Source organism: Zonotrichia leucophrys, chromosome 1 (genome assembly GCF_028769735.1).
Source record: "Zonotrichia leucophrys gambelii isolate GWCS_2022_RI chromosome 1, RI_Zleu_2.0, whole genome shotgun sequence".
Taxonomy (NCBI): Eukaryota; Metazoa; Chordata; class Aves; order Passeriformes; family Passerellidae; genus Zonotrichia; species Zonotrichia leucophrys.
Window position 1 is genome coordinate 92,480,270 of NC_088169.1, and position 27,637 is coordinate 92,507,906.

Here is a 27,637-nt window from a genome sequence, read left to right on the forward strand (position 1 = left end):
CACAGCTTTGCCCTGACAGCAGAAAGAGAAAAAAACTTTATGACAAGGGAATTAAGGAATAGTCCATCTTTTTGCTACTCACTCATCAGCTGAAAGAAAAGTAGGTAACCAAGATTTGAAAAAACTGAGCCCCTTACAGATTTCCATGACTTTGTAGAACTAAATTATCAAACAACTACAACAAATGATCTGAAGAATCTCTCTGAGATACATGCCTTAGGAGGGGGCCCACAAGAGACCATCACCTTTGTTCCAGAGGCAGATCAGCAGAATGTGAGAGTCCCGAGCACCGAAGGGATGCTGCCATCTGCTGACTTCCCTCGGGAAGGCTCCAAGGATCTCTGCACAGCAGCCCACCAGACATCAAGCTTGCCATTACCTACCCCTGCAAACTCGGTCACCAGGCCAGCCCAAGGCACAAGCAAAGTCCAGCTGCAGAGCACACACTGGGTCGGGACTTGGTTTCCCCACCAAGACCTCAATAGTGCAGAGTTACAATGTGCCACACAAAAACATCACTTGTTTCCAACCCCTTGCAAACATCAGAGACCCTCAGCAAATCCTGCTGCTTCTCTGCTGCCCAAGGGAATATCTGAAAGAACTATTACCCATGGGAAGCCAGGAAATAAAATAGCACCAAGCCACCCCCTGAACTATAAAAGTCAGCTCCCAGGAGGTCACAGAGAAGTTGGTGCATCTAGCCAGGAGTAAGAAAGAAAAAACAGTTGTGGTTAAGGGACAGAAGCCCATACCCGCAGCAGACCTTTCCAATTTCTTCAGGTAGAGCTGACCAATCTGCTGAACTGACACCGAGAAACACTTTTCATTTGCAAGTTCCTAACTTCTAACATACTTATATATTTACATAACATCACCAGGGATATAAATTTTATGTCCCTAAAATGTTTGCAAATTTAAGCAACTGAAAAGGATAAGAACTTAAAAATGACAGAGTATAAACCGAGTTACAAACTGATAGGCTCTGCCAGCAGAGCTTGTAGAGTTGTGGGTTCTTATCTTCTGTTTGCTTGTGGTTTTTTCTCCATTTACTAATAGCAGTGCAGGATTAGAGGTTTATTCCTAGGCAAAGAGCAAAAGTTCAACATAAAAGTTTGGTAGACTTCTTTGTCCCACTAAACCTCTCCAGCCAACAGGTTTCTCCTACTTTGACAGGCACATCTGCAAAATGAGTTTTCACAAGAGCAAAGGGCATATGCATGTATATGTAGCCTTTCTAAAATTCAAGTTATTTGCTGTCTTCACTATAACCAACACTACACAAATACAAACTAAGCCCTACTTGGATTAAATCCAGTAGTCAATGAATGCAAAACACCCAGTCCCACCAAAACACTCCCACATTCTAGCAAAGCACTGGAACTCCATACATTTGTGCATCTCTGGCAAACCACACTCCAGACTTCAATTATAACCAATTTCCAAGCAAGAATACAAATACTGCGTTTCTGAGACAAAACCAAACCAGACCAACCAAAGAACTTAACCCACGCGCAGCCAAAAGTGCCGTGAGGAAGATGATTAGGCATCAGACACACCTAACCCTTGCAAAGAGGAAATGCTCACAGAGCTGCATCTTGGACTTCACATCTCCACTGCAATACTGTTCAGTGCTGTTCGGAATTAACGCCCCTGGGGTGTTTTGCTCTTGGAGGCTTAGTGCAAAGTTGGGCCAATTTCTAAAATTTCTTAAAAACTAGTTCCTCATTGTTTACCTGATTCGAAGGTCATCATCTTCTCCACCCCAACCCCAGTAGTTGTTAGAGAATCCATTCACTTTGGAAAACTGATCTCTTGTAAGAGCAGTTACGCCTCCAAAATATCCCCGGTACCGTAACCTAGACGTACAAGAAGAGAGGATGAAAAATTAAAAGTCAAATTCTATCAACAATGAAAACATCACCCTGATAACTCCAGATCTAGACTTGTCTTTCACAGAGTTAAGGGTGCACAGATCCTTAAAAGCTGGTCCTGTTCTCTTTCTCTTTTCACAAAAAGATGATGATTTGCTTTAGGCCAGAAAAAATTATCTCTCCAACTGAGAGAACAGAGTCTTATTCAGAAGCTTCTCTCTCTTTACTATTCCCCTGCCAGCCAAGCAGGTACTTCATTTCAGGGACTCTCAGGTATAGAACAGCAACACAGCTATGCACTAATGTAGTGGGAGCTCTACAATGACAACAGTGAGCCACTGATTATCTTAGAGCTGAATCTGAAAAACTTTATTTTGGAAAGAAATCAGCTCACAGGCAAGGGCATATGTACTACTGTGCCTTAAAAATTCCAAGATAAGGTACAGTGCAAGTTACTTAGTAACCCAATGAAATGGAGCTCAGCTCTAAAGGAGATTAATTTCTAACTTTTACATTCCTCATCCTGAAAAATGCATCTACTTTTACAAGATGTTTACATATCATGTTTATTTGCCTTCTTAGGCCATTCTGCTAATTGCTTTCTATGATGCTCTCTGTCTTGGCCCTTAAGGGAACATTACAACACAGTCTCTGTTATCCTGCCCCAGCCCATTCAGAGGTGATGGGCACATGGCTACAGATCGCATTTGTACATGTATGTGAATCTAAACATATGAACAAATTGCCAGGGCTGGAAAGTACACATTATGGCATTGGACATGCTAGACAATGCTTATGTAATTTAAAAAACACCAAAGGAGAAAATAAATCAACACAAGACCCTAGCAACACAACCTCCCTCAAGACTACTTTTCCTGGCTGATTTATGCTCACAGCATCACAGAGGAACTGTGTACATCACAGAGAAATTGTAAATTTGTGTACAAAGGGACCCCCTGGAGATCCCATAATCCAACCCCTCTGCTCAGAGCAGGGTTTACTAGAGCAACTTGCTGAGGAACATGTTCAGTCAGATTCTGAGCATCTCCAAGGATGGAGACTCCACAGTTTGTCTGGGAAACCTGTTCCAAGTATTTGACAATCCTCACAGTAAAAAAAAACTTTTTCATATGTTTAAGTGGAATTTCCTGTTTATGCCCATTACCACTTGCCTTTCACTGAGAAGGATCTGGCTCCAGAGTCTGCCTTTACTCCCTTCCATCAGGTATGTATACACATTTCCAAGATCTGCCTTCTCTCTCAGCCCCAGCACTCTCAGCTTCCCTCATATGTCAGATGCTGCATTCCCTTAATCGCATTCTCAGGCTCTCCTCTGGACTTGCTCCAGTGTGTCCCAGAACTGGGCACAGTACTCCAGGTATCATCTCCATGGTGCTGAGGTAGAAAGGAACAATCACCTCCCCAAAACCTGCTGATAACTCCCCCCCAAGATGCCACTGACCTTTGTCACAAGGGCACCCTGCTGGCCCAAGGTCCTTTATGGTAAAGCTGCTTTCCAGACAGTTGGCCCCCAGCAGCTGCTGGTGCACAGAGTTACTTCTCTCCATGTGCAGCACACTGCATTTCCCTTTGTTGAACTTCTCTGTTCAGATTCCTGCTGGCCACATTCTCCAGCCTGACAAAGGCCCTGCCACACAAACCAGCCCTGTGAGATTTCTGTCCTCTGAAAACCTGCTGAGGGTGCAATCTGCTGCATCTTCCAGGTTATGATGAAGACTCTAACTAATACCAGCCCCACTATAAAGGTCTGCTGTAAAACCCTAGTGACTGGCCTCCAGCTGGACTTTGCTCTATTGATGAGAACCCTTTGAGCCCAGCAGTTCTGGCAGTTTTAGCCCCTCTCACTGTCCACTTACCAGTCCATAGTTCATCACTTGGTTACTGGGGCCATTATGGGAGACAGTACTGAAAGCCTGCCTAAGATAAACATTATCCAGTACTGCACCCTCATCCAAGCTAGTCAAATCAGAGAAGGCTATCAGGTTGGTCAGGCCTGACTTGTGAACAGATTTGTTCTCTTTCCTTTATCACCTCCCCAGAAGAGAGAAGCCACAGCAGAGGAAGTTCCATCAAGTTTTAATTACACATTACTACTTTGAGACTTCTGCTATGGATACTCCAGAGGAATGCAGTAAACAAATGGAATGTACAGCAAGGAGGACCCAAAAAACAGGAACAGCAGGCAGAGCCCTCCCCAGCCTTGCTTTCAGGACAGTCACCAACAAGGCCATATCCCATTCCAGCAGCCTGACCGTTTGGGAACTGCTTTTCAGGCACACATCCATATACACACCCCAGGGCTCGCTTATTCACCCCGTAATTCCCCTGCACCACTGCAGAGGTGTCACAGACACATTTTATGAAAATCCTTTCCTTAGGATTTTTTCTCCTGAGAAGCTGAGAGGGCTCAGGAACAAAATGTAAACAATAATTATCTGCTGCTGTGGAATGCAACCGGTGCATCTGTGATTGGTCTCATGTGATTGTTTCTAATTAATGGCCAATCACAGTCCAGCTGTCTCAGACTGTCTGACAGTAACAAGATTTTATTATCATTCCAGTCTTATTCTAATCCTTGCTAGCCTTCTGATGAAATCCTTTCTTCTATTCTTTTAGTATAGTTTTAATATCATACATATCATAAAATAATAAATCAAGCCTTCTGAACCATGGAGTCAGATCCTTGTCTCTTCCCTCTTCCTGGGACCCCTATGAACAGCACCACACAGAGGCAGACACCAAAGGAGCCAGAGCTGGGGTGCACTGGCAGAAGCGGGGCCAGCAGGACGAGGGGAGGATTCTCCTCCCCTGCTCAGCCCTAGAGAGGCCACATCTGGAGTGCTGTGTTCAGTTCTGGGCTCCACAGCTCAAGAAAGACAAGGAACTGCTGGAGAGGGTGCAGCAGAGCCTCTTATAAGAAGAGGCTACAGGAGCTGGGCCTGTTTAATCTGGAGAAGAGAAGACTGAGAGGGGATTTCATCAATGCAAATAAATATCTGCAAAGTGAGTGCCAAGGGGACGGTGCCAGACCCTTGAATGGTTTCCACTGACAGGATGAAAAGCAAGGCCATAAACTAAAACACAGAAAGTTTCACCTCAACATGAGGAAGAACTTCTTTCCATGGAGGGTGGCAGAGCACTAGAACAGGCTGCTTAGGGAGGTTGTGGACTCTCCCTCTCTGGAGACATTCCAAACCCACCTGGGTGAGTTCTTGTGTCACCTGCTCTAGCTGACCCTGCCTTGGCAGAGGGTCAGACTGGATGATTCCCAGAGGTCTCTCCCAACCCCGTCCATTCTGTGATTTGTAACCAGGACAATGCTGCCCACCCAACCCTCCTCAGGCAGCACACATCCGGCAGAGCCCAGGCATAGCTTGCTCCCAGCTGAGGTCACCTGCAAAAATGCATCTCTGTAACAGCCCCCATAACTACCCTTCCCTGAGGACAAGAGAACATCAGCTCCTTTGGAATTCTTAAAATTGGACTGAAGAACACAAATAATAGGAATGGTCAGGAGGAAAAGATGTTCTAATCTCAAGGAAAAACTTTAATTAAAATAGAAGAGTTTTCCCAACCTTATCTTCAAAACTTTTATATATATAAGTCTTCTGTCTAAAAGAATCCAAAACTGAGCTGTAGTTTATGTAGCTAAAGATAAAGCACTGGATCTCCAAAGGCACATGGCTGCTGAGATTACTGCACACTGCATCACAATAGAATATAGCCCCCTGGAAGAAAAATAATTCCCCCCACCCCAGACCAGGAAATGAATAAAACGCCAAAACCAAAAAACAGACAAACACACACAAAAAAAAGAACCCACTACCTCCCCTAAAAAACACCCCAAAACCAACATAAAGAAGTCCCACAAAACACAAACCAACCCACATTTTTGCCCAGGCCATTTTGTGTTAATATAGAACATGGATGGGTTCAGTTTTCTCTACCTTATCTGGGCAATGTCTCAGTATGCCCACTCCAGCTGCAGCAAAACACTGAGGTCACCCAACTAGGATTGGTATCAACCTGTGGTATCAGCTCAGTTCAAGTACCATTCTTGAGCTCAGAATCTGAATTCCTTCAGACATGCCTTGGAAGCAGAGCATTATTAACCCTACTTCATGGATGCATAAACACAGGCAGTGACACAGAAGAAGCATTACTTATCAATTCAAGTTGAATTATCAAATTCAAGCCACCAGCATTCCAGTGGAGTACTCTGCAAGGCTCTGCAAGTGCTCCAAAAGCCTGTCACAAGCCTAATACGTATGTACTTGTTCCAGTTTTCACTATATGACTGGAACATGAATATTATTCTGTGTCAGTATTGGCACATCCCACCTCTTTCTCATATATTTAACAAAGGAAATGCAGAAGCAAAGCAGAGCTTTACTTCAAAGTACTTTGAGATCAGCTTTTGAAAATCCACTTCTAATCAATATTTAGAGTGACGTGACATGAACTGAATCTTGAAAGAAACAAGTTCAATGAAAACATGTTTAGTCATTAAATTCACCAAGCTCAGGAACCTTTTCTCTCTGAGGTGGACTGAACTTGACTTTTCACCTTGAACTATTTTTATCACATGAGCACCTAGGGGACTCAGATCAGAATGATCTGAATCAGAATGATCCTGTGTTATACACTGTTCAGTCAAATTATTAAAGGACAGCCCTATGCCTTGGCAAATTCCCCCGCTTGAGCTCTCAGTATCAGACATTACCTCTTCAACAGCAGAAGTGAGTGGCGAGTTCTGTTACAGTACGATCACACCTTCAAATCACAGGATCAGGAAACTTGCAAGTGTGTATCTAGTTTTGCAAGAAGGTCTCTGCACAACCTCTGGCACATTGCTTTCCTCTCAAAATGCCCCTTAATTCAACTCCAGAAACCAAACAATGACAATCATGATTTGTGCAGGGCTGACTGCAGAGGTGTCTGTCCAGTTCTGTACCCCAGAGAGGTGAAGTGTTGCCACCAGAAACCTCATGTCATGAGGAAGGGTAGATACCAGCACACAGCTCCATCAGAAGAGGAACATTATCAGTAACATGGCATTTCCCTGTTGGTATTCTTTCCATATTCCTGGTTTCCTACCTGTATCCAGTATTGTTCCTGCCAACTACAAGGTGCTTTGGTTGTGTGTCACACATGTAAATGTTAAAGTCATTTTCTGGCACCAGATCCACATCATGGAAAATGAAACAGTCCCAGTTTGCTTCCTTTAGGGCCTCTAGGTATCCTACATTCAGCAGTTTGGCTCGATTAAATTTGGTGTTGCCAGCCTGTGGAAAAGAATGGGAAAAAACAACTCTGAAGAAGGTGCCACAGCTTTTGAACCAGAGCTGCTCCTGGGCACTTGTTCTGATTGCACGGTTGCAACCACACCCGTGTGGCTTTCCCAGCACCTCGGGAGCAGTAACTGCACAGGTGCCCCTTCACACTGGGCACAGCACTGGAGTGGCCAACAGTGCAAAGTTTCTCCAGCCTCCAGCCATCACAAGCACACCCAGCCAGGGCCAGGAAAGCCTGTGCTTAGCTGGGTGCCACAAGTGTGATTGCTCCATGGCTCAACCACCCTTCAGTCCTGGAGTTACCCTCAGGCTCCAGAACAGAAGAGGTACCAGTACAGTCTAGGAACTGGTGTGCCATACTGTGTCAGTAAGGCTCATGGAAGTTCTTTTTAAGAAAAGCAAAACCAAACCAAACCAAACCCCCATGTTAATCCCATGCTAATTAGTCTCTAGATGTCAGAGCCCTTGCCATGAACTATTAATGCCTGTCCCCTCAGCTTGGAGGACAGCAATGCTGAAAGAGCTCCCTGTATTTCCTCAGCTCACACGTAAGTGGCAGAGTGGGAGTGAAAAGCAGGTCTCTTCATTTTTACCTCCCACCTATAACCTGATGATGCTGTAGCAGGGGGTGTGCTCCTAGCACAGAGCTTCACCTTTTAACTTCTCTTCATCGTTTGCTTTTGCTGTAAGTTATTTAGTATTCACTTTTCAAAAATCTAATTCTTCACTTCTGAGGTGCAAGTATATCCACACACACCTGGCAGCTTTGTAAGCTTATCATGTCAACATTCAGTTTGGAGCAAGACATGTGCTTATCTTGCTATTTTTGGTTGTGTGTCACAATTTTTTACCTGGCTGCACACTGTACCAGTCTGCAGAAGGCTTTCTGCTCTTGAGGACAAAGTGGGGATTTACCTCAAGTTCCCACTTGGGAGCCAGAGGGCCAACCCCAGCCCTCCCAGACACAGACAGGACAGTCATTTTCCTGAGCAAGGAACCTGTGTACTTGAAAGAATAATAAAAAAACGTTTTCAAGAGAAACTGCTTGGAATTCTAGCAAATTTTCTCCAAGGTGCCTGGACAGAAAGAGGGCCAATGGAAAATGAGAAAGAAGCTGGCCTCCCCAGGCTGAGAAAAGGTGAGCTGTAGAGAAAAGCTGTTGCATACAAAGCATGTTTTATTGTTCTAAAAAGTAACACTTTGCTCTAAAGTAGAATTTGTTCACTATAACAACCATCTGCCCCAGAATGAAGATGATTTATGACTCCATACCTGCAGTCTGAAAAATACAATACAGTGCCCATTCTGAGAAATTACAAGATGGATAATCAATTGCATCCATCCTCTGGAGGGAAATTTTCCAGTAAAAAGTTTAGATACAATTCACCCAAAATCAAGATGTCAAATTTCTGAATGGGGGCTTTTTGGGTGTGTGGGTTTTTTTCTTAAAAAGTCTCATATATAAAAATACCCATGAGACAGCCTCCTCCTGAGGATGAAAACATAGGTTATTGAGTGAACAGAACAAACAAGATGTCTGGTAAGGTACATTTGGAGAACATCACTTGGGTCCAGCTTAGCTCAGGACAGCCTCTTCCATCTGCTTAAGTGCTGTTCTTATCAATGCAAGCCACCACAACAGCCAAATGCCAGCTGACATGGCTTTCCAGGAAGGGCAGTTTGCCATGTCAGACCATATACTGAACAAAGAGCAAAACTGACTCATCTTTTGTCGAGGACAGAATTGTTTCCCTTTGTTTCTATGGAAGAATAACACTGACCACAGGACAAACTTATGTTGGGAAAGAAATTATTCACCCTCAAGGGATTACAAACTCACATTGTTTGGAGTGCAGCACTCATGTATACACACATTTAGAGAAGCACAACTTTAGAGATGTTAAAAGCAGCCCATAAAGAAGAAATCTGGAGTAAGCCCTTCAGTGGCTCACAGAAAAAAACTACAAAAGGCCCATTTAATCTACCTCCAAAGTAGAGTGTGAATTGTCTTTCCTCAAAAGAGACCTAGAACAACTTCTGACATCACAAATTGAGAGAGAAAATGGATTTGCCCCAGAAAAGTTTTGTTAGACCCACTTTCCAGTGTTTGGGCATGCCTATCTACAATGGAAGAACTATGTGAAAGCTTCCAACCTTCCAAGCACAATCTCTGATAGAACAAGTTCAGACTTGACACTGCTGTGCTCATCAGACAAAACTTCCATACTGTTGTATTACTTACTGGTAACAGGACAACAGCAGATCTCCACTTCACATATTTCAATAAATTAAAAAGATATGCCCATTCTCCCAGTAATTTATTGCTAACCACTGCTTCCTGCTAGAATGAGCCAGTAAATGTATGATTATAGTACATACTAATGCAGAAAAAAAGCCCTCATTTTTCTACTCTAGAGGGCACATGATGACTCTAAACAATGAAAGAACAATTCATTCCAAGTAAAAATATTATGCCACGACTTTTATTGCTCTTCTGCTAAGACATTCAGCTGAGCAGAAGTGTAAGAGTGGAAGCTTTCACCTAGAAAGCACCGTCTCATACTGATTAATTGACTCTAGGCTCTTTAATCAGGAGGGAAGAGAAACTATTAATTTATGATCCCCTTTTTCTTCAACTGTCTCAAATGACTTTTTGGAGCCAAAGCCAAAGAACATGCAAGTAAACAACAGTAAAAGAAAGCAAACATAACAGATGATCAAGAAAAAGACAACATATTACAAAAGAGAAATATATAATGCTTTTAGCACATGCAATTAGAACATAAGCACCTTGATGAAAGACAATGTGGCACAGGTCTGCTTAACTTTAGCCACTGGGACAGCCTTGCTAGAAAAAATGTAAATCAAGAAATTAGTAAATCTTTCAGGAACCAAGTGCTCTTCCATGACAACTACTTCCCACTGCACTTGCTGGGCCAACAAAGCAGCTACAAGCAGGAGCTGTCATGTTTAGTTTGAGAAAGCAAAAATAAAACCACAATACACACAACTTACTAAGCACAAGAGCCTGACGGGAGAGAAGGGCTACAGACAAACTGGGGCCTTCTATCCAAATGACTCCAAATGTGAAGACAGACAGGCCAGCCTAGTTACATGAGTGGATACTGCAAGAGAAGTCACTTGCATTAGCAGTGCAAAAGATGCTTACCCTGCATGCTAACTCAGAAACACCAAGTTACTCAGACTGAGAAATTAACACCAGTTAGAGACACTGCCAATACTCCCCAGCCCTGAGATCCAGGAATGCCACCATCAGTGGCTGCAGGCAGTGTTGCATCCCTCAGCAAGCAGAATTGTTGGAAGCAGGCTTGGAGGACTGATGTCAGACAGCAGAGGCAGCAGAAGCCCCTCCTCAGGCTGCAGGGCACAGCCATGACCCTCACCCAACGAGCTCTGCACAGCTGCCTCACCTGGTGGATGACATAGATGCCATAATCCAGCTGCTGCCTTTGCAGGAAGGGGTGCAGGTGCTGCAGGAGGTACAGCAGATGCTTCTCCCGGTTGCGGTGAGGGATAAGGATGGCCACGTGCTGCAGGGCTGAGCACTCCACAGGGTGGTACCTGCCCTTGGCTACCTGAGGGTTCTCCTTTTGCACCTCCTCCAGTGTAACAGATGGTTTGAAGGAGAGTTTGCTGGCACCTCCTGTAAGAGAAGCACAAGAACCTTTCCTGAGTCGTTTCAGGCTGTGGCTGGCCCAATCACGTTATGAGGCACTGTGTAACCAGTGTAAGAAATCCAGGTTCAAGCCCCAACTGGCTTCCCCACCCTTCCAAGAGAAAAGTAGCACTACAAGGATTCTAGGCAGGCAGTGGAAGGAGAGGATGTCAAGCATGTTAGTTGCTTAAAGTGACTGTGAAGTAGTGGCAATAAAATAAAAATATTTTTTAAAAACCCAAGAGAAGATCTAAGCTACTGCAGAAGAATTGGGCAGGAATGACTGCCAGGGCAAAGCAAAGGAGAAGAAAGTGGAAAGAGACACAGGACTGTGGCTGTAACAAGTCATCGGTACCTAAAGCACAAAAAAAGCACAACAGGCTTAAGGCTATAAATTAATAAGATAAAACATACCAAGGCTTTCTGCAGCCAAATGAAATTTTTATCCCTTCTCTTGCACTGAGCTATAATCCCAGCTCCTCTGAACTCAGCAAGCCCATGAAAAAGTATGATACAGGCAACTGTGATGGCTGCAGTCATTGCTGCGTTTGCTGAATCAAATGTGTCTTGGGGTTAGGGTGTGCAGGGAGACAAAGGTTTATGTACTACACCAGGGAAGAAGGAAGAATCTAGCTTCCCAAACAAATCCCTAATCAGGTTCACAATAAGGAAGAGAAAGAGGATAATGACATAATACTGATAATGAAGCTAATGACACGATAATGATGCAAAGCAGGAGCCTGGTGTTGCTGGCAGTACCAAGCCAAGAAAAAAGTAGAATAATAAAAATGCCCAAACCAGGAAAGCAGTCACCCATTTGAACCTTCATCATAATTAGCACCAACTCTAACAGAGCTGGAAAGTCCTTCAATTGTTAATACAGAGACACAAAAGTATATTTAAAAAATAAGGCAAAAAAATGAGGAAAGATGAAAACACTTGTGGTTAAGACAAAAATAATTTAATTTTTTAAAAAATAATAATTTAATTTTTAAAAAAATTAAAAGATGCATGTGTAAGCAAGGGAAAAAGAAAAATTTCTTTGTTAATCCCCATTGGCAGGCAGCATTGGCCACATCCAGGGAAGGGCTTCAGCACATACAGCAGCTGTTGGGAAGACAAATGCTGCCACCATGAACACCCCTCCTTCCTCCTTTCCCCAAGCTTTTACTGCTGAGCATGATGAATGGCACAGTCACAGGCTATGGAATACCCCTGCAGTCAGCTGGGGCCAGCAGTCTGAGCTGTGTTCACTCCCAGCCTCCTGCCCATCCCACTGGATTTTAGGGGGCCAGGACTGACAGAGACAAAGCCTCACCAGAGTGCAAACACTGTTCACAGTCAGCAAGTTACTGGTGGGTCACCAAAGCTGTTTTACCAACAAATGCAGAGCCCAGCACCAGCTGCTCTCCCAGGCAGACCCAGCAAGGGCACTGGGTGCCACAAGACAGCCCCTCACCCAGCAGTGCTTCCTGCAGCTGGTTGTATTGGTTTCACAGGAAAGGAACCCAGCTGGAATATGGCTGGGAAGTCAGCAGCACTACCTGTCAGAGAGGAGAGGAAAACAGCATCACTTACGCAGGTATGGAGACAGAGCTGGGCAGGAATCCTGAAATGACTCCACCATGGGAGCATCTGCAGTGGATTCAATCTTCTCTTCCTTTTGACTGTGCTCCAGGTGAGTTACCTTCCAGAAAAACTCCACCATGCTCTTAGCTTTAGGAATTTCCTGTCTGGTGTCCACTAAGTAACCAAATGTGGTCCATAGCACCATCACAAATAAAGTGACAAGCACCAATACTTTGAACTTATAGAAGAAGTTAAAAACATTCCAGCCCAAGGCCATGGCTTTCCCCGATCCACAAACAGCTTCCTCTCCTCTGATGATGAAGCAGGTCACTGCATATCCAGCAGGGATGAAACTGCAGCTCCCAGTAAGAACCTCACAGTAGGGAAGTAAAGCTGGAGGTAGGGAGGGCTGCCACACTTCCTGCAGTTTTGAAATTCATGGAGCCGTAGTATTGTTTGCTCTTCAAATGTCACAAAATATGACTTTAACCTGGACCACAAAAAAAGAAAAAAGGAAGAAGAAAATTAGTTTCTACCACCTCCACTGCTACACCCTCACAGATTCCATGAACATAGGTTATGACAATACACAAAAGGAACAGCAAGTACGATCAACTGGTCAGAAACCAAGACCATGATCTCATTTCAGCCATAAACCAGCTGCATCATTTTATGCAAATCACTTTCCTGTTTTGTTCTTCTCTCTCAATCTTTCTTTTTTTTCAGATCAGAAAGTGCAACCACTATCCCATGTTATGTGTGTGTACAGTGCCTGGCAATACACAGGTTTTATTACTTCTGTTCCTACCAAAATTAACAACAGCTGCAAAGCAAGAGATTCTGCTGGCTGTGAGTAAAGCCCATCCAAAATGAAAAGCACATGAATCTCTGCAGAAATGAACTGTTTTCTTCTGAAAGACAGTATTATTGATGTTACATTGCTCTGCACAATGCAGTGCGAAACAACACTGAGTGGTATCAGAAATCATTGGTCTTTATCTGCTGCCTGTCAGTACCACCTTTTGGATCTTTGTTCAGTATTCCTCCTCTCACACAGATGAAGGATGAAAGTCTTCCTGCTTTTTAAGGGAAAGGTTCAGTTTTTCAAAGGTGTTATGTCTGTGAGGAGCCAATCCTTTATTCCCCCTCCTGCCCTCTTTCAAGAGCTCCATTTTCATACAGCCTTTCACTGCCATCATACTATAGCTACCACTCTACTTCTTTTGGCTGCTATTATCATTTCATAGCAAAGAAAGAATGAAATTTTAGTGAAAGAGAGCTCTGATATAGAAAACACACAAGAAAACTGCGGCCTCTGAGAAGAACAAGGATTGAGGCTAAGTGAAGCAAAGGCAATGATTAAAGACAATGCACATGAAACAGGTTGGATCAAAGAGAAGAAACATAAAAACATGGAAAAGGTTATTTTATACCAGCCTCTAAAGTACATGAGACCCTGGAGAGATATCCACAGGCAAAAGGAGTGCAGTAACTCCACATTTCCACTAGTTTAGGCCTGGTGTCTTCTGGAGAATTTTGCTGATCAGTGGGACCCTGACCCAGGATGACCAAGATGAACTCCCAAGCTTTTTGGGTTCACTGGGAATTACCAGCTGCTGTCCTTCCTGGCAGGCACTTCATGGAACAGCCAACCTGCTCTCCCCATTCACATGCAACACATAGCAATGCTGTAAGTAAAGGGACTCCCATAAAAGACAAAATGTCCACTCTTCCTCACCAGTTTACACCCTGCAATAGTTGCTCACAGGAAATCAGTGATAAGCTCAATGAATCATCTGAGAGCAGTGTGGACCACATGGGTGATAATAGCCTGTAATTATTAAATCAAAGACCTTAGAATTTCCTTATCTAAACTCTACAAGTTTCTATGGAATAATCTAAATTGCTGCCTTTCAGCTACTATGCAGTATTTGTCAGGTGAAGCACTTCCTCCAAAGGGTGTAGTTTCCTCCAAAATAAACCACAGGTTTCACAAGGAGAGAATTTCCTTCTCCATCACCCAATCCAAGTGCACCCCAGATTAATCATTAATTAATTAAAGATGAGCATGGAAGTTAAAAAACTGAACTTTACATGCAGTGAACAACTATCCAAAGGTGTTCATTATATTCAAAGCTTCCCACTTTCCCAGAAATGGACTACAATCTTTAAAAAGAGTTAAAACAGTTGCTCACCACTGGTACTCAGATTAGTGCAAACGGGCTGTCCGCCACAAGAAATTATTTTGTCCATAAATAAAGTTAAAAATTAACTATCTGTGGGAAAACACATAAGGAAAAACAGGAGGCAGTCAGTATAAATCAGAAGAAGTAGATTCTGAAATATTTCGTTGGTTTTGCTAAAATATCAGGAAGAACATGCAGGTGTAAAATTGTCAGGGTACTAGGCTGTTAAAATTATGGACATAAACTATGAACTTACTGCACTAACCTTATTTCTACTCACCTCCACTCCTATTCCAAATCTCTCACATATGAATTTCCTTTGTCAGCTCTGCAAGATTCTATAAGTAGTTGCTACTAAAAGTTCATGTTACTTGTCTCTGACAAATCTTCACACTATTCTACTGTCAGTGTGAATAATTTCCCATAGTAACTAAACTCACATCTCCACTGGCTTCTATGGCAGCAACAGAATGCTGCTCCTGCTCAAAATACACTTGAGCAGGGCAGCATAAATATGCACACACGATCACAACCATTAGTCACCTTCAGCTCATCACACCTCTCATGCAGAGGGGCAATAATTCACGTTTCAGAAACCTACCGTTTGATTTTTTTGTGTTATCTACAGAGAATACAGAGCTTATTTCAAAATGCAGACACACAAAGGATTTTGGTATTTTAAATGGAAAAACACAGTTGAATCAATTGACACACCAATTTACCTTCCATCATTACTTCAGAGGTTAAAAGGTTGTTTGCCTGGCTTTTTTCCCCTGAAACATGAGAATGGCATGTGCGCAGAAAGGCAAACCTGATTCTATCAACAGAGAAGGAAGAACTGTGGAAGAACTGTACTCTTATGAATGAAGAAGTGAAGAGCTGTCACTTGTATGACTCCTGCCAAAGACTGAGAACTTGGGAACTTAAGCAGACAATGAGAATAAAAGGACAAGCAAGAAGTTAAGCCTTAATAAGAACATGCCTGTCAGAGAAACAAAAAAAAAGACCTTGGCCATTGCACCTCTGGAGGGTGTTGTGTTACCATTTCACACTAAGGACTTTTCAGTTAAAAAGGTCATTTTTCACCAGCAAGGCTAAAGTACCTTGGTTGTCAAGTCACGCAGCTAACCCAGAGTCAAAAAGACCAGAGCTTGGACCTTGTTAAAGTTAGGCTCAGGGCCTGCTGCTAAAAAGCCATACTTGGAGAAGTAGTAAAAAGGCAGAGTTATAATACATAACATGAAATCATTATTAATGGAATAGTCTTAATCAAATACTGATTAGAATAGTCATGCAAAACCTACTCCAGCCTTAGTAGTCTCGACAGTAACAACTCAGTAACAACTAAGGCAGAAGGAATATCCAGTAGCTAAGTCCTTCCCACATCCTGAACAACCAAGTCCCCCATCCCACTGATCAACTTCCCATCTTTCTTTTGTTCCCTATGTAGTTAATGAAGCACATCTTTTCATCTTTGATATCCCTGGATTATGGCTGATACATTGGTTAGGGGTGGTGGTGAGAAAAGGCCACCTAGTCATACATTATACCATGTGCAAACAAAAATTCAATACTAAACAAATCTTGCTAGAAACAATAGTATCTCAGAAACTGGAAACATGGTTCTTTTTTCTCCTGCACTTCATAATTCAGGGTGACCAGCCCTTAAACATGGGTGGGAGTACACTTGTGGTGCAGCTAAACTTCTCATAGCTCTGAAACCTGACTCTAGTTGTGTGTGACCTTCATAAAACAGACCAAAGAAACTTTCATAGGAAACAAAGTGCAACTTTCTTGAAAAAAAAATCTCAGTGAAGCATAACCAAACCTAGCTTAGAAAGTTACAGCTGGCTAGAAGGGAATGGCCCTTCAGACCACAAGGTCAAAACCACCACAGTACCCATTTCAAAATGCATAAAAAGCCACAGTTATGCAAATGTGGCATAAGTCAGAATTCTAAAATTGATGGAAAAGGTGAAGGGTCTCCATCTACATGCAGCTATACTTGTATCTAGACAGATGCTGTAACACAATTCCAAATAGCTCCCTAATCATGTTGAGGCACAAAATTAGTGAGTGTTCTGCCTTCCCCAAACCACATCTGTACCAACAACTGTCCCTGTGCTCTGCAGCTTGTCTGACAAGCCAAGTTCTATAGGCTGCAATGTTTTGAATCACACTCCAAGCCCTGCTTCCTTGTTGGAAGGTTGCTGGCACTGCTCATAAGATATTTATCTGCAGGAACCCACCCAGGACACGGAGCTGTGTGACTCCTCCAGGAACAGGGGTGTTCAGTTCTCATCTTTGAGTGTGATGGCACAAACACAAAGCCCTAACTTGCCCTTTTCCATCAGGTAGTACAAAACAGCAAGCAAGGTTCCAGCATGGACAAGACTTCTGAAGCAAACTAGGATGATCAGAACCCATCCATGCTCACCCAGGGTTTTCCCAGCAGAAACACACATGCATTGGAGTATGACACACTGTGTAAGCACAGAATGAGCAAGCAACACATGTACAAGCTGGTTCCCCATGTAAGGGCTGCAGGGTCAGCCTGTGCATTTGCCTCCTGATTGGAGGCAGTAGCACTACCAAGCTCAGAAGTGCCCAGGAATACTGGACTAAAGGCTGTTCTTTTTCACCAATGCAGAATTCCTAGACAAAGTCAGTATCAGCCAGAAGACTGAGAACTGATAGCCCTGATCTAGATACATGTGAAGGAAAATAACCTTATGAACAAAATTTGGTAAGTAACTGGAGTTGATAAAAACTCATTATGTTCCAAACCGTGATTTTTCCCTGATACATTTTTAGATTAAAACTGTCATTATGGTGATTATGCTAAAGCCTAGATTACTTATCCAAAAAAGTTATGCTTAACAGTATAAACAATCAGTGAGAACATGATGCCTAAATTTTACTTTTCATATGTTCACATTTAAAACTATTCACCCTGTAGGAGTGAAAGATATTTTCATCTGACAAAAGGAAAATTAATTTTTAATTTACACAAACCAACTTTGACTACCTGTTTCACATGGTCGAGTAAGGACAGATTTCCCACAGAGGATTTTCTAGAAGCCCCTGCAAGCTCCTCAAGCTCACGCACAAATTCCAAAGGCAGCAGAACAGGTTCAGCAGCAACGAGCATTCACTTCAACCTAACTCTAAAAACTGTAATAAGTTCAAGCAGGAAATGAAGCATGAAAGAGTTCCCTGGGACTGCATTTAATCAGCCCTGCACTAAACAGACAATTATTTGTTATTTTATCTAGGCCAGAATCAAAAGCAGCAATGGGTTAGCTCCGGGTACATCAGGAAGTGTAGCAGTCTTCACGATATCCACCAAGAAGGAATTAAAATTCCTGACAACTGTCAAAGTAGAAAGATCACTGTACAGCATCAGCTCTTTTCTATGCAGGATAGTTCAAGTCTTCAAGTTTTACAAGAGTCTATACCTGCTCCTTTCACAGGCATATCCTTCTTTTCAACAGATTAGTTTCTTATTAGGGCAGTTAAACCAATAGCTTTTAACACCTCTTTTACGCAACACTTTCATAATCCTATTACCTCTTCCTATTTAAAACCCACCAACTGCACAGAGAAATGATGCTACTTCAAAAGAAAAACAAACAACAAAAAATATAAATCAAATCCTCAAACAAATTCTCTTTCCACGTCTCAGAATTTCAAGCCAAATAAAAAAAACACATTAAACCACTCACTGCTGCTGCCACATCGCTCCTTTCTGTCGAACACTCACTCCAAAAACTACGGAGAGCACTTCACAAGCATCAGATACTTTTTATCCAGGAAATCCCACACCATAAAGAGACTTCTGTTACCTCTCACAGGCTGCAGGAAAGAATCAGCTCAATATCACAGGATGGGAAAAAAAATTCGAAGGAAAAAGAAAAAAAAAAAGGAGCCAACACATCCCACTTTTCCTCAGGCCAAAGAGGCTCCGCGGTGCTGTCCCTCATGCTCCTCCCTCAGCTCACGAACGAGCCCGGGACAGCAGCCAGCCTCCCTCCTTTCCTCCTGGCACAGCAGAACCAGCACGCTGGCACTCAGGCATACCGGGACAGAAGCAATATTGCTCAGAAATAATTCCCACAACAAACCCTCCCATTAGAAACAAAGGCTCAAGCCTTTGCTCCTAAAAGCAAACCACAATCTACCAGTGCCCTTTTGGCATCTTTTCCATTTGGAGATTTCAGACATTAGAGATGTCATTCTTCTTACACACATCAAGCTGCCCATTCTCTTGTCCATATCTGAGGAGAAGTCCCAGTGCTCCCACTACACTCCTCTCTGTTATCACCTAAACAGACCCATTGATGGCAGTCCCTACTCTACTCTATGCAAGCATCTACTTTATGCAAACAGCCTGGCTCACTGACCCTTTTCATGGAAAGCAACTTCCTATTAGGTTGTCCTTCCCTGGTGCTTTTTCCACCACTCTGACCCGTAAAACTCCTCCAGCAACCCCACAGAATCAGCTGGATCAAAACAGAGGTGTCACTTTGCCATCTCACCCATCTGGGGCTCCCTCAGACTTCCAGGGATGCAACGACCTGAGTAGACACAGGGTACATGGGTAAGGTGGATTGCAGAAAAGGATGGGAGAGAAAGTGTAGGTACAGCCTCATGACAAGTGTTAGATTTCTTGTAACTCAAACCCGTTTGAACTCTTTGGGCAATACATGCATTCCAAGCAGGAAGGTATTTCAAGGCTTCCTCAGTCAGTGGCACCTCCTCTGTGCCACAAAGGTCTTCTCTATTTTCAGGACTGCACAAGAATTTCAGGGGAAAGCTTCCTCATTACAGACACTCAGTAGTGCAGAAAGAACCTTTAGCACTAGTGCATGTTTAAACTGATCAATCACAAAGCCAGACCAGTCTGGATCTCAAATCTCATCTTTCTCTCTGGTCCAGTCCCCAAACTAGAATTTCTCTGCACCAGCACAAGCTCCCATGAAAACACAGAGCTAGCTGGATTAGGAAGCAAGCAGAATTTCTAGCAACCTTCTGAAATCCTTTGTCTACACTTCCCACTGAAAAATGTCAGAAAACCTGATATGACAACCAGCAGAAAAACAGTAGTTCAGCTTTCAGTTGACTGGGAATGGTTATTTTAGGAGAATGATAACAGATATTTCCAGGCAACCACAGATAACATTCTACAAACTGCCTGGAACCAGGCAATTTTAAAGAGGAAACGTATGAGTTAAAAAGAAACAGACCAAGTTGCACTTGTGGGGCCTGATTACAGTAACAGCCACTGCCAGCTAAATACTCCAGTCATGTCAAGAAAACAAAGAGATACACAGATGTGCTGACTCCACACCCTTTATTCCTTGGTAACTGCTTGATACTCAATATAAAGAACAAAGGTACTGGCAGCTCCAGCTCCCTGAATTACAAACCAAAAAAAAAGATAAAAGAATACCTAACACACCAGGAAATAGCTGCTGTGGTTTAACCCCAGCTGGCAACTCAACACCACACAGCCACTCCCTCAACTCTGCACCAACAGTGGGAGGGGGGAGAGAATCAGAACAGTAGAAGTGAGAAAACTCACAGGCTGAGATAAAAACTGTTTAATAGGACATAAAATGAAGAAAATAATAATTAGAATAACTGTGGCAATAATGAGAATTAGAACATACAAGAGACATGATGCAGTTGCTCACCAATGCCCAGCCAGCCCCTGAGCAGCTGTCCCTGGCCTGCCCACCTCTCAGGTGATACACTGAGCATGATGTCCTTTGGTATGGAATATTCCTTTGGCCATTTTGGGTCAGCTGTGCCCTCACAAATTCTTGTGCCACTCCAGCATTTTCACTGGCAGAACATGGGAAACTAAGAAATCCATGACTTTGGAAAAACACTTCTCAGCAACAGCCAAAACATTCCTGTGTTATCAACTTAATTGTCATACTAAATAAAAACACACCCCTGTACCAGCTTCTAGGAAGAAAATTAACCCTATCCCTGCTGAAACCAGGGGAATAGCCTGGATATTTTAGCTTACACAACTTACTGTCTCCAGGGGTGTGGGCATCACCAAAGAAGCAATTGCAATGATGTAAATGAGGAAAGGTTTGGCAGATAAATACAACAAATCCAGTACATAAAAAGAGAACCTCACAGCAAAAGAGCACTGAGAAAGAACTTTCCATACATTTTTAACTCTGACATGCAGGACAGATAAGAAAATAGAAGTGTCTCATTATTTTCCATATCCCTAACAGGGACACCCTTGTGCTTCACTCAACATTACCTGAACAAGGAGTGCTATTCCCATGTTCCAGCCTGCTCTGGTTTATGATCAATAAGCTGAGCAACTGTCTCCACTGGGAATGCATCAGACAAATGCAGCAGTCCCTAAGCACTGGTATATGTGAAGTTCACTGTCCTTTGAACATGTGTTCCTGATTTTCTGCCTGCTAGACTCTCATTTTACCACTCTGGAACAGAAGAGGGGGAGGTAAAGACTCAGAGGTCATTACCAACTGACAAGGCAGACTCAACCTGGGGAAAATTAATTTGTTGTCAATTGAAAATTGAATAGGATGGTGAGAGGCAAAAAGTACACTTCCCCTCCACTTCCTTCTTCCCAGGTTCAACTTCAATCATTTATTCCTACCTTATCCACTTCTCCCAACCCACAACAGTGCAGGGGGACAAGGAATGCAGGTCACAGAATTATAGAATCATCTAGGTTGGAAAAAACCTCCATGATCATTGAGTTCACCTGCTAACCCAGCATTGCCAAGCCCACCACTAAACCATGTCCCTAAGCACCACATCTACAAGACTTGGGAATACTTCCAGAAACAGTGACTCAACCACTTCAAAAGGCAGCCTGCTCCAGGGCTTGACAATCCTTTCCATAAAGAAATGTTTCCCAATATCCAATCTGAGCCTCCCCTGCTGCAGCTTGAGGCTATTTCCTCTTGTCCTGTTGATTGCTCCTTGGGAGAAGAGACCGACCAAAGTCTCCTGAGTCTTCTTTTCTCCTGGCTAAACAACCCCAGCTCCCTCAGCTGCTCCTCACACTTTTGCTCCAGGCTCTTCACCACTTCGGCTGCCCTTGTCCAGACTTGTTTCAGCACCTCAATGTCCTTCTTGCAGTGAGGGGCTGAGAAATGGACACAGGACTCAAGGTGTGGCCTCACCAGTGCTGAGTACAGGGAGACAAGCACTACCCTAATCCTGCTGGACACACTGCTGCTGATCCAAGCCAGGATGCCCCAGGTTACAGCTGCTTTCAAGGCATCTCCTCCTACAACAACATGAGACTGACACCTGCACCCTCAGGTGAGAATTCTCCCCAGCCACAGCAAACGAGCGGGTGCTACTCCAATCCTGCAGCACAGTTTCACTTTCCTGAGGCACAGTGAATCTTGGTGCCAGGCTAGGAAATGCAATCTAGTGTCTCCAGGCCAAGAATCACATTTATGAATGGCCCCTCTTGTTGCACAAGTGCAGCTGAGGCACTGAGCTCACTGTAAGACACGGCACCGACAGAGTGAGGGATGCAGCAAAGAGCTCCGGCACAGCCCATCGCTCCCTAATGCTTCCCACAGAAACATTTAAGGAATACTGCGCTTTTTAAAAACACCTTCCCGTCCAAGATGAGTGGACTCTCCTGAAAAAAACACATGATCACACAGATCTCTGTGAACACAGGAACCTGATGTGTAATGGAATGCTCAGGTCACCACTCAAGTCAGCAATACTCTATCTTTTTCTGGCAGCTGTGGCCTTGCTGGAGTGGCATCAGTCAATATAGATGACAGATGTCAGAGGCCTTTACAAAAACACTTCAACACATTCCTGGTTAAATTTCTCACTCAATTCCCTCCTGCAGAGTAAAACAACATCTGAGAAAACCATTACATTACAATATCAAATATTCTTATTTCAGCTTCACAATACACTTTTTTAAATGATGGTGTCAACCACAGATAGCTAAAGCAATACAGAAGTAGTGTAGGCCTGTGGCTACTTAATACATTTATAATTTTTAGTCTGTGTGTATCTATGAACAAAGTTGTAAAGAAAAAAAACCAGACAATTAATAGAATTGAACATGTATTATGAAAGCATAACTAAGAAATTATTTTTTTCTCATGAAGAACATTTTTTGTTTCTCATGAAAGTGCTTCAGCATGAGAACTGTATCAAAGACATTCCAGGTAAAGCTTCCTTAGGCATGAACGGATTTACTTTTTTGTTATTTTCGCAGTCTTATCTGAATAAGGATTAGAAATTCTCAGGGCCTACTGCAAAAATATCCATCAAAAAGCTGTACAGACAGCATGACATTGTTGAGCTATTAAGTGTACAGGACTTCTTCCATGTTAAAACACAATTTACACCTATGCCAGTTTTCAACCAATCTGCTGATGGACTTCTACGCAGGAGAAAAGTTTCAAACATACAATTTAAGAGCTCTAACTCAAACCCCTTGGAAGTGATATGGCCTAGAACAACATTTTGCAGCTCAAAACTAGCACAACATTGCAACAAGAAATTTTACCCAAATGCTTGCTTGCAGAAGTAATTTGAAAAATATACTCCTGAGAGTCAGGATATTGTTAATCCTTTTGGACCTACTGTACCCTTCCCCTCTCACTGATGAACAAAATCAGATGCAAGAGTTCAGAAATCAACTACAGGACTGAAGACTGAGGGGAAGCACAAGATTAGTGCTGATGATGCCTCACCAACATCAGAGCCAAATACATTGCTATTACTTGTAAGTGCACACATTTATAATCACCACTGTATCTGTTTAAAGGGATTATCTGAATTATAATGCATGATAGCTTTATCCCACAATTCCCTGCCTGATAAATAAATATTTACACAGCTGTTGCTCTCAGGACACCAAGATGACACAGTTGTAGCTGTAAGGTATTTTACTTGTAGGCAGGCCAAAGTACTTCAAACAGAAGACAAAATCTTATAAAACAGTCTAAATACATTGAACCCATAAAGAAAAAAGGAAAGGAAGCACTCTCCCATCATTTTACAATATTTGCAAAGTCCCATTTGTATGCAGGGCAAAGCCTCCAGTCTCTGATGCAAAAAAACCCAGCTATCCCAGCAACAGACCTGCCAGGTGACTTCTGAACTACGTATTTGCAAAAAAGAAAAGAGTTTTTAACCAAATTCCTGTGTCATTCACCTGGGCTACAGAATCTCAAGGCACACCTCCTTCAAACTAACAAAAACCAAGTTCACCAAACTCATAAAGCTAACTTAGACTTAAGATCATATCACAGAAAGCCAGCAATCAAGCACCCTCCAATTTCTATTTTTCTCCTACATACTATTTAAAAGAGAAGGACATGCCAGCTCAAACGAAAGAGAAAAACAAAAACCCAAGCTTTCCAAAGTTGAAGTAGCAAATGTCTTATTTCTAACTGAAACATATTCGTGAAAATGAAACACAGCTTTTACAAAAATGACAAGGAAATACCCACATAAATCAAAGCAAGATCAATCATACCTAAAGGAAGTGTTTATCAAGAAAATTCAGTCACAGATACATTATCTTGGATGAAAGGTGATACTTCACACTGTTAAAGAAAGGTTCATGAAACATTATCCAAGTTGAGCAGTGAGAGAGAATAATACAAAACCCCGAAGTTGCGCTTCTACATAGTCTAAATTTAATCAGTGTTTGTAATTAACAACAGAAGACCTACAGAATCTCCACTGAGTTGGCAAAGAAAAAAAAAACTTAGAGAAAGAGCATCTCACATAGCTACCAACTTTACTGAAAAAACTGTAAATATTTGAGGACAGCAAACTGACCACAAAGTTTATTTGTCCGGGTTCTTTTAATATTAGCTATCTGAAAGATATCAAACTTTCACCTTCCTTTTCTCTAAACCTCTCTGTTGAAAACTGTCTTTTAGACTGCCTCAGCTGTCTCTTGGGAACTTCCACAGCTGTTAAATGAAGGGGTAGAAAAAATGTTAAATCCACGAGAGATATTCATTGTTAATTCTTTGAGACAAGCAAGCGTTAGTAACAACTGAATACACACTTTCTCCTTTTTGACTGTTACTACCAAAATGCTGTGAAAGTCTAAAGCCTGCAAAGTTTCAGATCTTATCAGAGCTCTACTTTAAAAGCATTTATATTATGATTCAGAGCTAAAACCTGATTAAACACTCATGCTAGTAGCCCCACTTCTGCTCCCCCTCAACACCTGCAAACACATTTCACAGAATCACAGAATTAGCTAGGTTGGAAAAGACGTTTGAGATCATCAAGTCCAATCTATGACCTAACACCACCTTATCAACTAAACCATGGCACTAAGTGCCACATCCAGTCTGTTTTTAAACATCTCCAGGGACAGTGACTCCATCACCTCCCCGGCAGCTCATTCCAATGCCCAATCACTCTTTCTATAAAGGATTTCTTCATAATGTCTAACCTAAACTTCCCCTGGCACAGCTTAAGACTGTGTCTTCTTGTCCTGTCACTGGTTTCCTGGGAGAAGAAACCGACCCCCACCTGGCTACAACCTCCTTTCAGGTAATTGCTTCCATCATCACCTGGAGTGTTTTTGTCAAATGACAGTTTCTGTGAACTTGTCCAAGTCTCCTTTCAAGCCCACTGATCACTATTCTGGCTCTTCCAAATTAACATCAGGAGAAGCAAGTGAAATCATTTATGTCCTGGCAGTGAGAAAATGTTTAGTGAAGAGCATCACTTGCCTGTTCTCCGGTCTCCACGTGTGAAATGGAGAAAATAACATTTATTTAAACACAAAACCATCCAAAGCTGTACTTAAATGCAAAAAACAGTGCACTGCAGACGTCCTCCTAACTTACAATCCCCGAGCCCGAGTACAGTAACTACTTCCACCGAGTACGTAATTTTAAATATATAACTACTGCCAATTATTTCAGTAAAGCTATGTTATGATGAACATTATGTCCCGGCAGACTTACTTGCACGATCAGCGCCTCAAGTCCCGCCTGTGATGCTCCATGAGGGGCTCCCCACACACACGGACTCCCTGGAAGTCCCGAGCTGCACAAGACGACCCAGTTTCGGCCATGGACCAGATGCTCCAAGTCCGAGGAGGTGCAATGAAACCAACACCCTTCGCCTTTCGCTAACGATCCCAACCCGAAGCGCCGGCCGGGCACTCGTTATCCCCAGCACTATTTCCACACCCGCCCCCGCCGTTCCGCCGCTCGCCCTCAGGGCGGGCAGCCCCTCAGCGCGCTCCCCTGCTCCCCAGGCGGAGCTCGTACTTACGGGGCCCGCGCCTCCCACTGCCCTCAGGGCCACAGGGGCACGGACACGCTCCCGGCGTGGTTCCCGGTGCCGCAGGGACAGGGACAGGGACAGGACACGCTCCCGGCACCACGGCCCCGCTCCCGCCGCGGCCCCCGGCCCGCCGCCCACCCGCCTGCTCGCGCAGGCGCCCTGGCTCCGCGCCGCCCCTCCCGCGCTCCCCTCAGCGCCCCTCCCGCTCCCGGGCCCGGGCCATCCCGGGAATAGCGGGCCGCCGGGCCGCAGCCGCCTGTTTGCTTTGGGCTTCCCGAGCAAACGCGCCAGGCGCGGCTCTGTCAGCGCCGCTCGGACGGTGCCAGCGTCTTGGCACGCCCGGGGCGTTGGTGGCGGTGACAGAACTCTGCCAGCTCGTGCTATTTACGGGAACGCTGAACCGCCTGGAGTTTGGTTTTTTTGGAGCTGCGGGGGAGCTCCGAGAGTTTGGGCATCACAGCATTTGCATGGCTGGTGCTTTTCAGCAGCCGAGTCTCACTTCCTCTCCAGACGTATCTATGGAAGATGTCCCTGCCCGTGGCGGGAGGTGGAGCCAGCGAATCCTTAAGGTCCTTTCGACCCGAACCCTTCTGTGCTTCTGCGGCTCTGTGGTATTCAGCACTTCTTTACAGTGAAAATTAACTGGGGCTCCGCAGGAGTTCGTAGTGAAAAGAACTTAAAATGCCTGCTTCGAAAACCCAGTTGCTCAGGAGCGGGAATGCTGTTCCCCTTCCTTAAGTGAAATCACAGCAGAGCTTTTGGTGTCGAGCTCTAAGAGTGCAGAAAACCCTTCAAGTTTGGTGCCCACATGCAGATGGCTGAAGGTGCTGTTGCTAGGAAGTTAATATTTGGAAAAAGCCTCAAAATCAAAGGTGTTTTTACCTGCACTATACATTAGATCACCGTATGGATTAACCAAAGTTCACATTGCTGTAACTTAGCATTGCTTGTTTAATCATGCAAACCTTTTCAACCTAACCATCCCTTCCTGCCAAAAAGGCCGATTATTTTAAACTATGTGATCAAATAACAAAGCAGCTTCACTGACCATAGCAAGGAAAGCAAAATGGGAGCAGTGTGGATGACCATGGTGCTGCCCTGCTCTAGAGGCTTGCTGCTCTATGGCCCTGCATATATGCCTGCCAGGAGCTGGAATATGCCACCCACATACAGCTGCACCCATGGGGCATCTGCTCTGAAGCACCACAAAAGTCCTTCAAGAATAGGGGAAAATTCATTCTCTTTTGTGGAGAAAGATTACTTCTGTTGAAAGAACCAGAGAGTAGAAAGTTTCTGTTTAAAAGTGTAAGAAATCAAAAAAAGGCAAAACAATAAAATTATCAAAAATTAGATCTGAGGGAGAATGAAGGATAGTATTACATTCCTTCTGTTTGTAAATAGTAAAGAATGCTGATAATCCAAAATTAAAAGGGATGTGAGTAGTTGTCCAGTATTGGCTGTATGAGTGGCCCCTTTCCTAGTGGCATCAGTCTCACCTGTTGGTAGTTTTAGTCAAGTTTAATGGTGTTCTGTATTTATCAGATCCAGATGCTACTTCCTGATTGTAAAGAAATCTGCCAGAATACATCAGTCTTAAATGTAGTATGTTTCTGTTAGTGCTGTGTCAGTCAGAACTGTAGATACAGAAGACACACTTCCAAGAGAGTGACCCACAGTGTTAGTCATTGTTTGACCCATCGAGAGTGCACT

General features: G+C 43.4%; 1 protein-coding gene across 3 annotated transcripts in view; it reads right to left on the reverse strand.

Annotated features, from left to right (window-relative positions):
• B4GALT4 (beta-1,4-galactosyltransferase 4) overlaps window positions 1–26,437 on the reverse strand; it is a 28,261-nt gene extending 1,824 nt beyond the window's left edge. The window contains exons 1-6 of one of the 3 annotated variants that reach the window (XM_064722319.1): window positions 25,916–26,437; window positions 25,603–25,684; window positions 12,441–12,921; window positions 10,618–10,850; window positions 6,990–7,177; window positions 1,734–1,856 (exon numbers count right to left, since the gene is read on the reverse strand). In XM_064722319.1, the coding sequence (XP_064578389.1) occupies window positions 1,734–1,856; window positions 6,990–7,177; window positions 10,618–10,850; window positions 12,441–12,708 (812 nt within the window). In that variant the 5' untranslated portion in view covers window positions 12,709–12,921; window positions 25,603–25,684; window positions 25,916–26,437. Of the gene's footprint in view, window positions 1–1,733; window positions 1,857–6,989; window positions 7,178–10,617; window positions 10,851–12,440; window positions 12,922–18,342; window positions 18,372–25,602; window positions 25,685–25,915 lie in introns of those variants that run through there. The other 2 variants (XM_064722310.1, XM_064722328.1) reach the window with 2 other exon arrangements.
• Window positions 26,438–27,637: the final 1,200 nt, after the last annotated feature.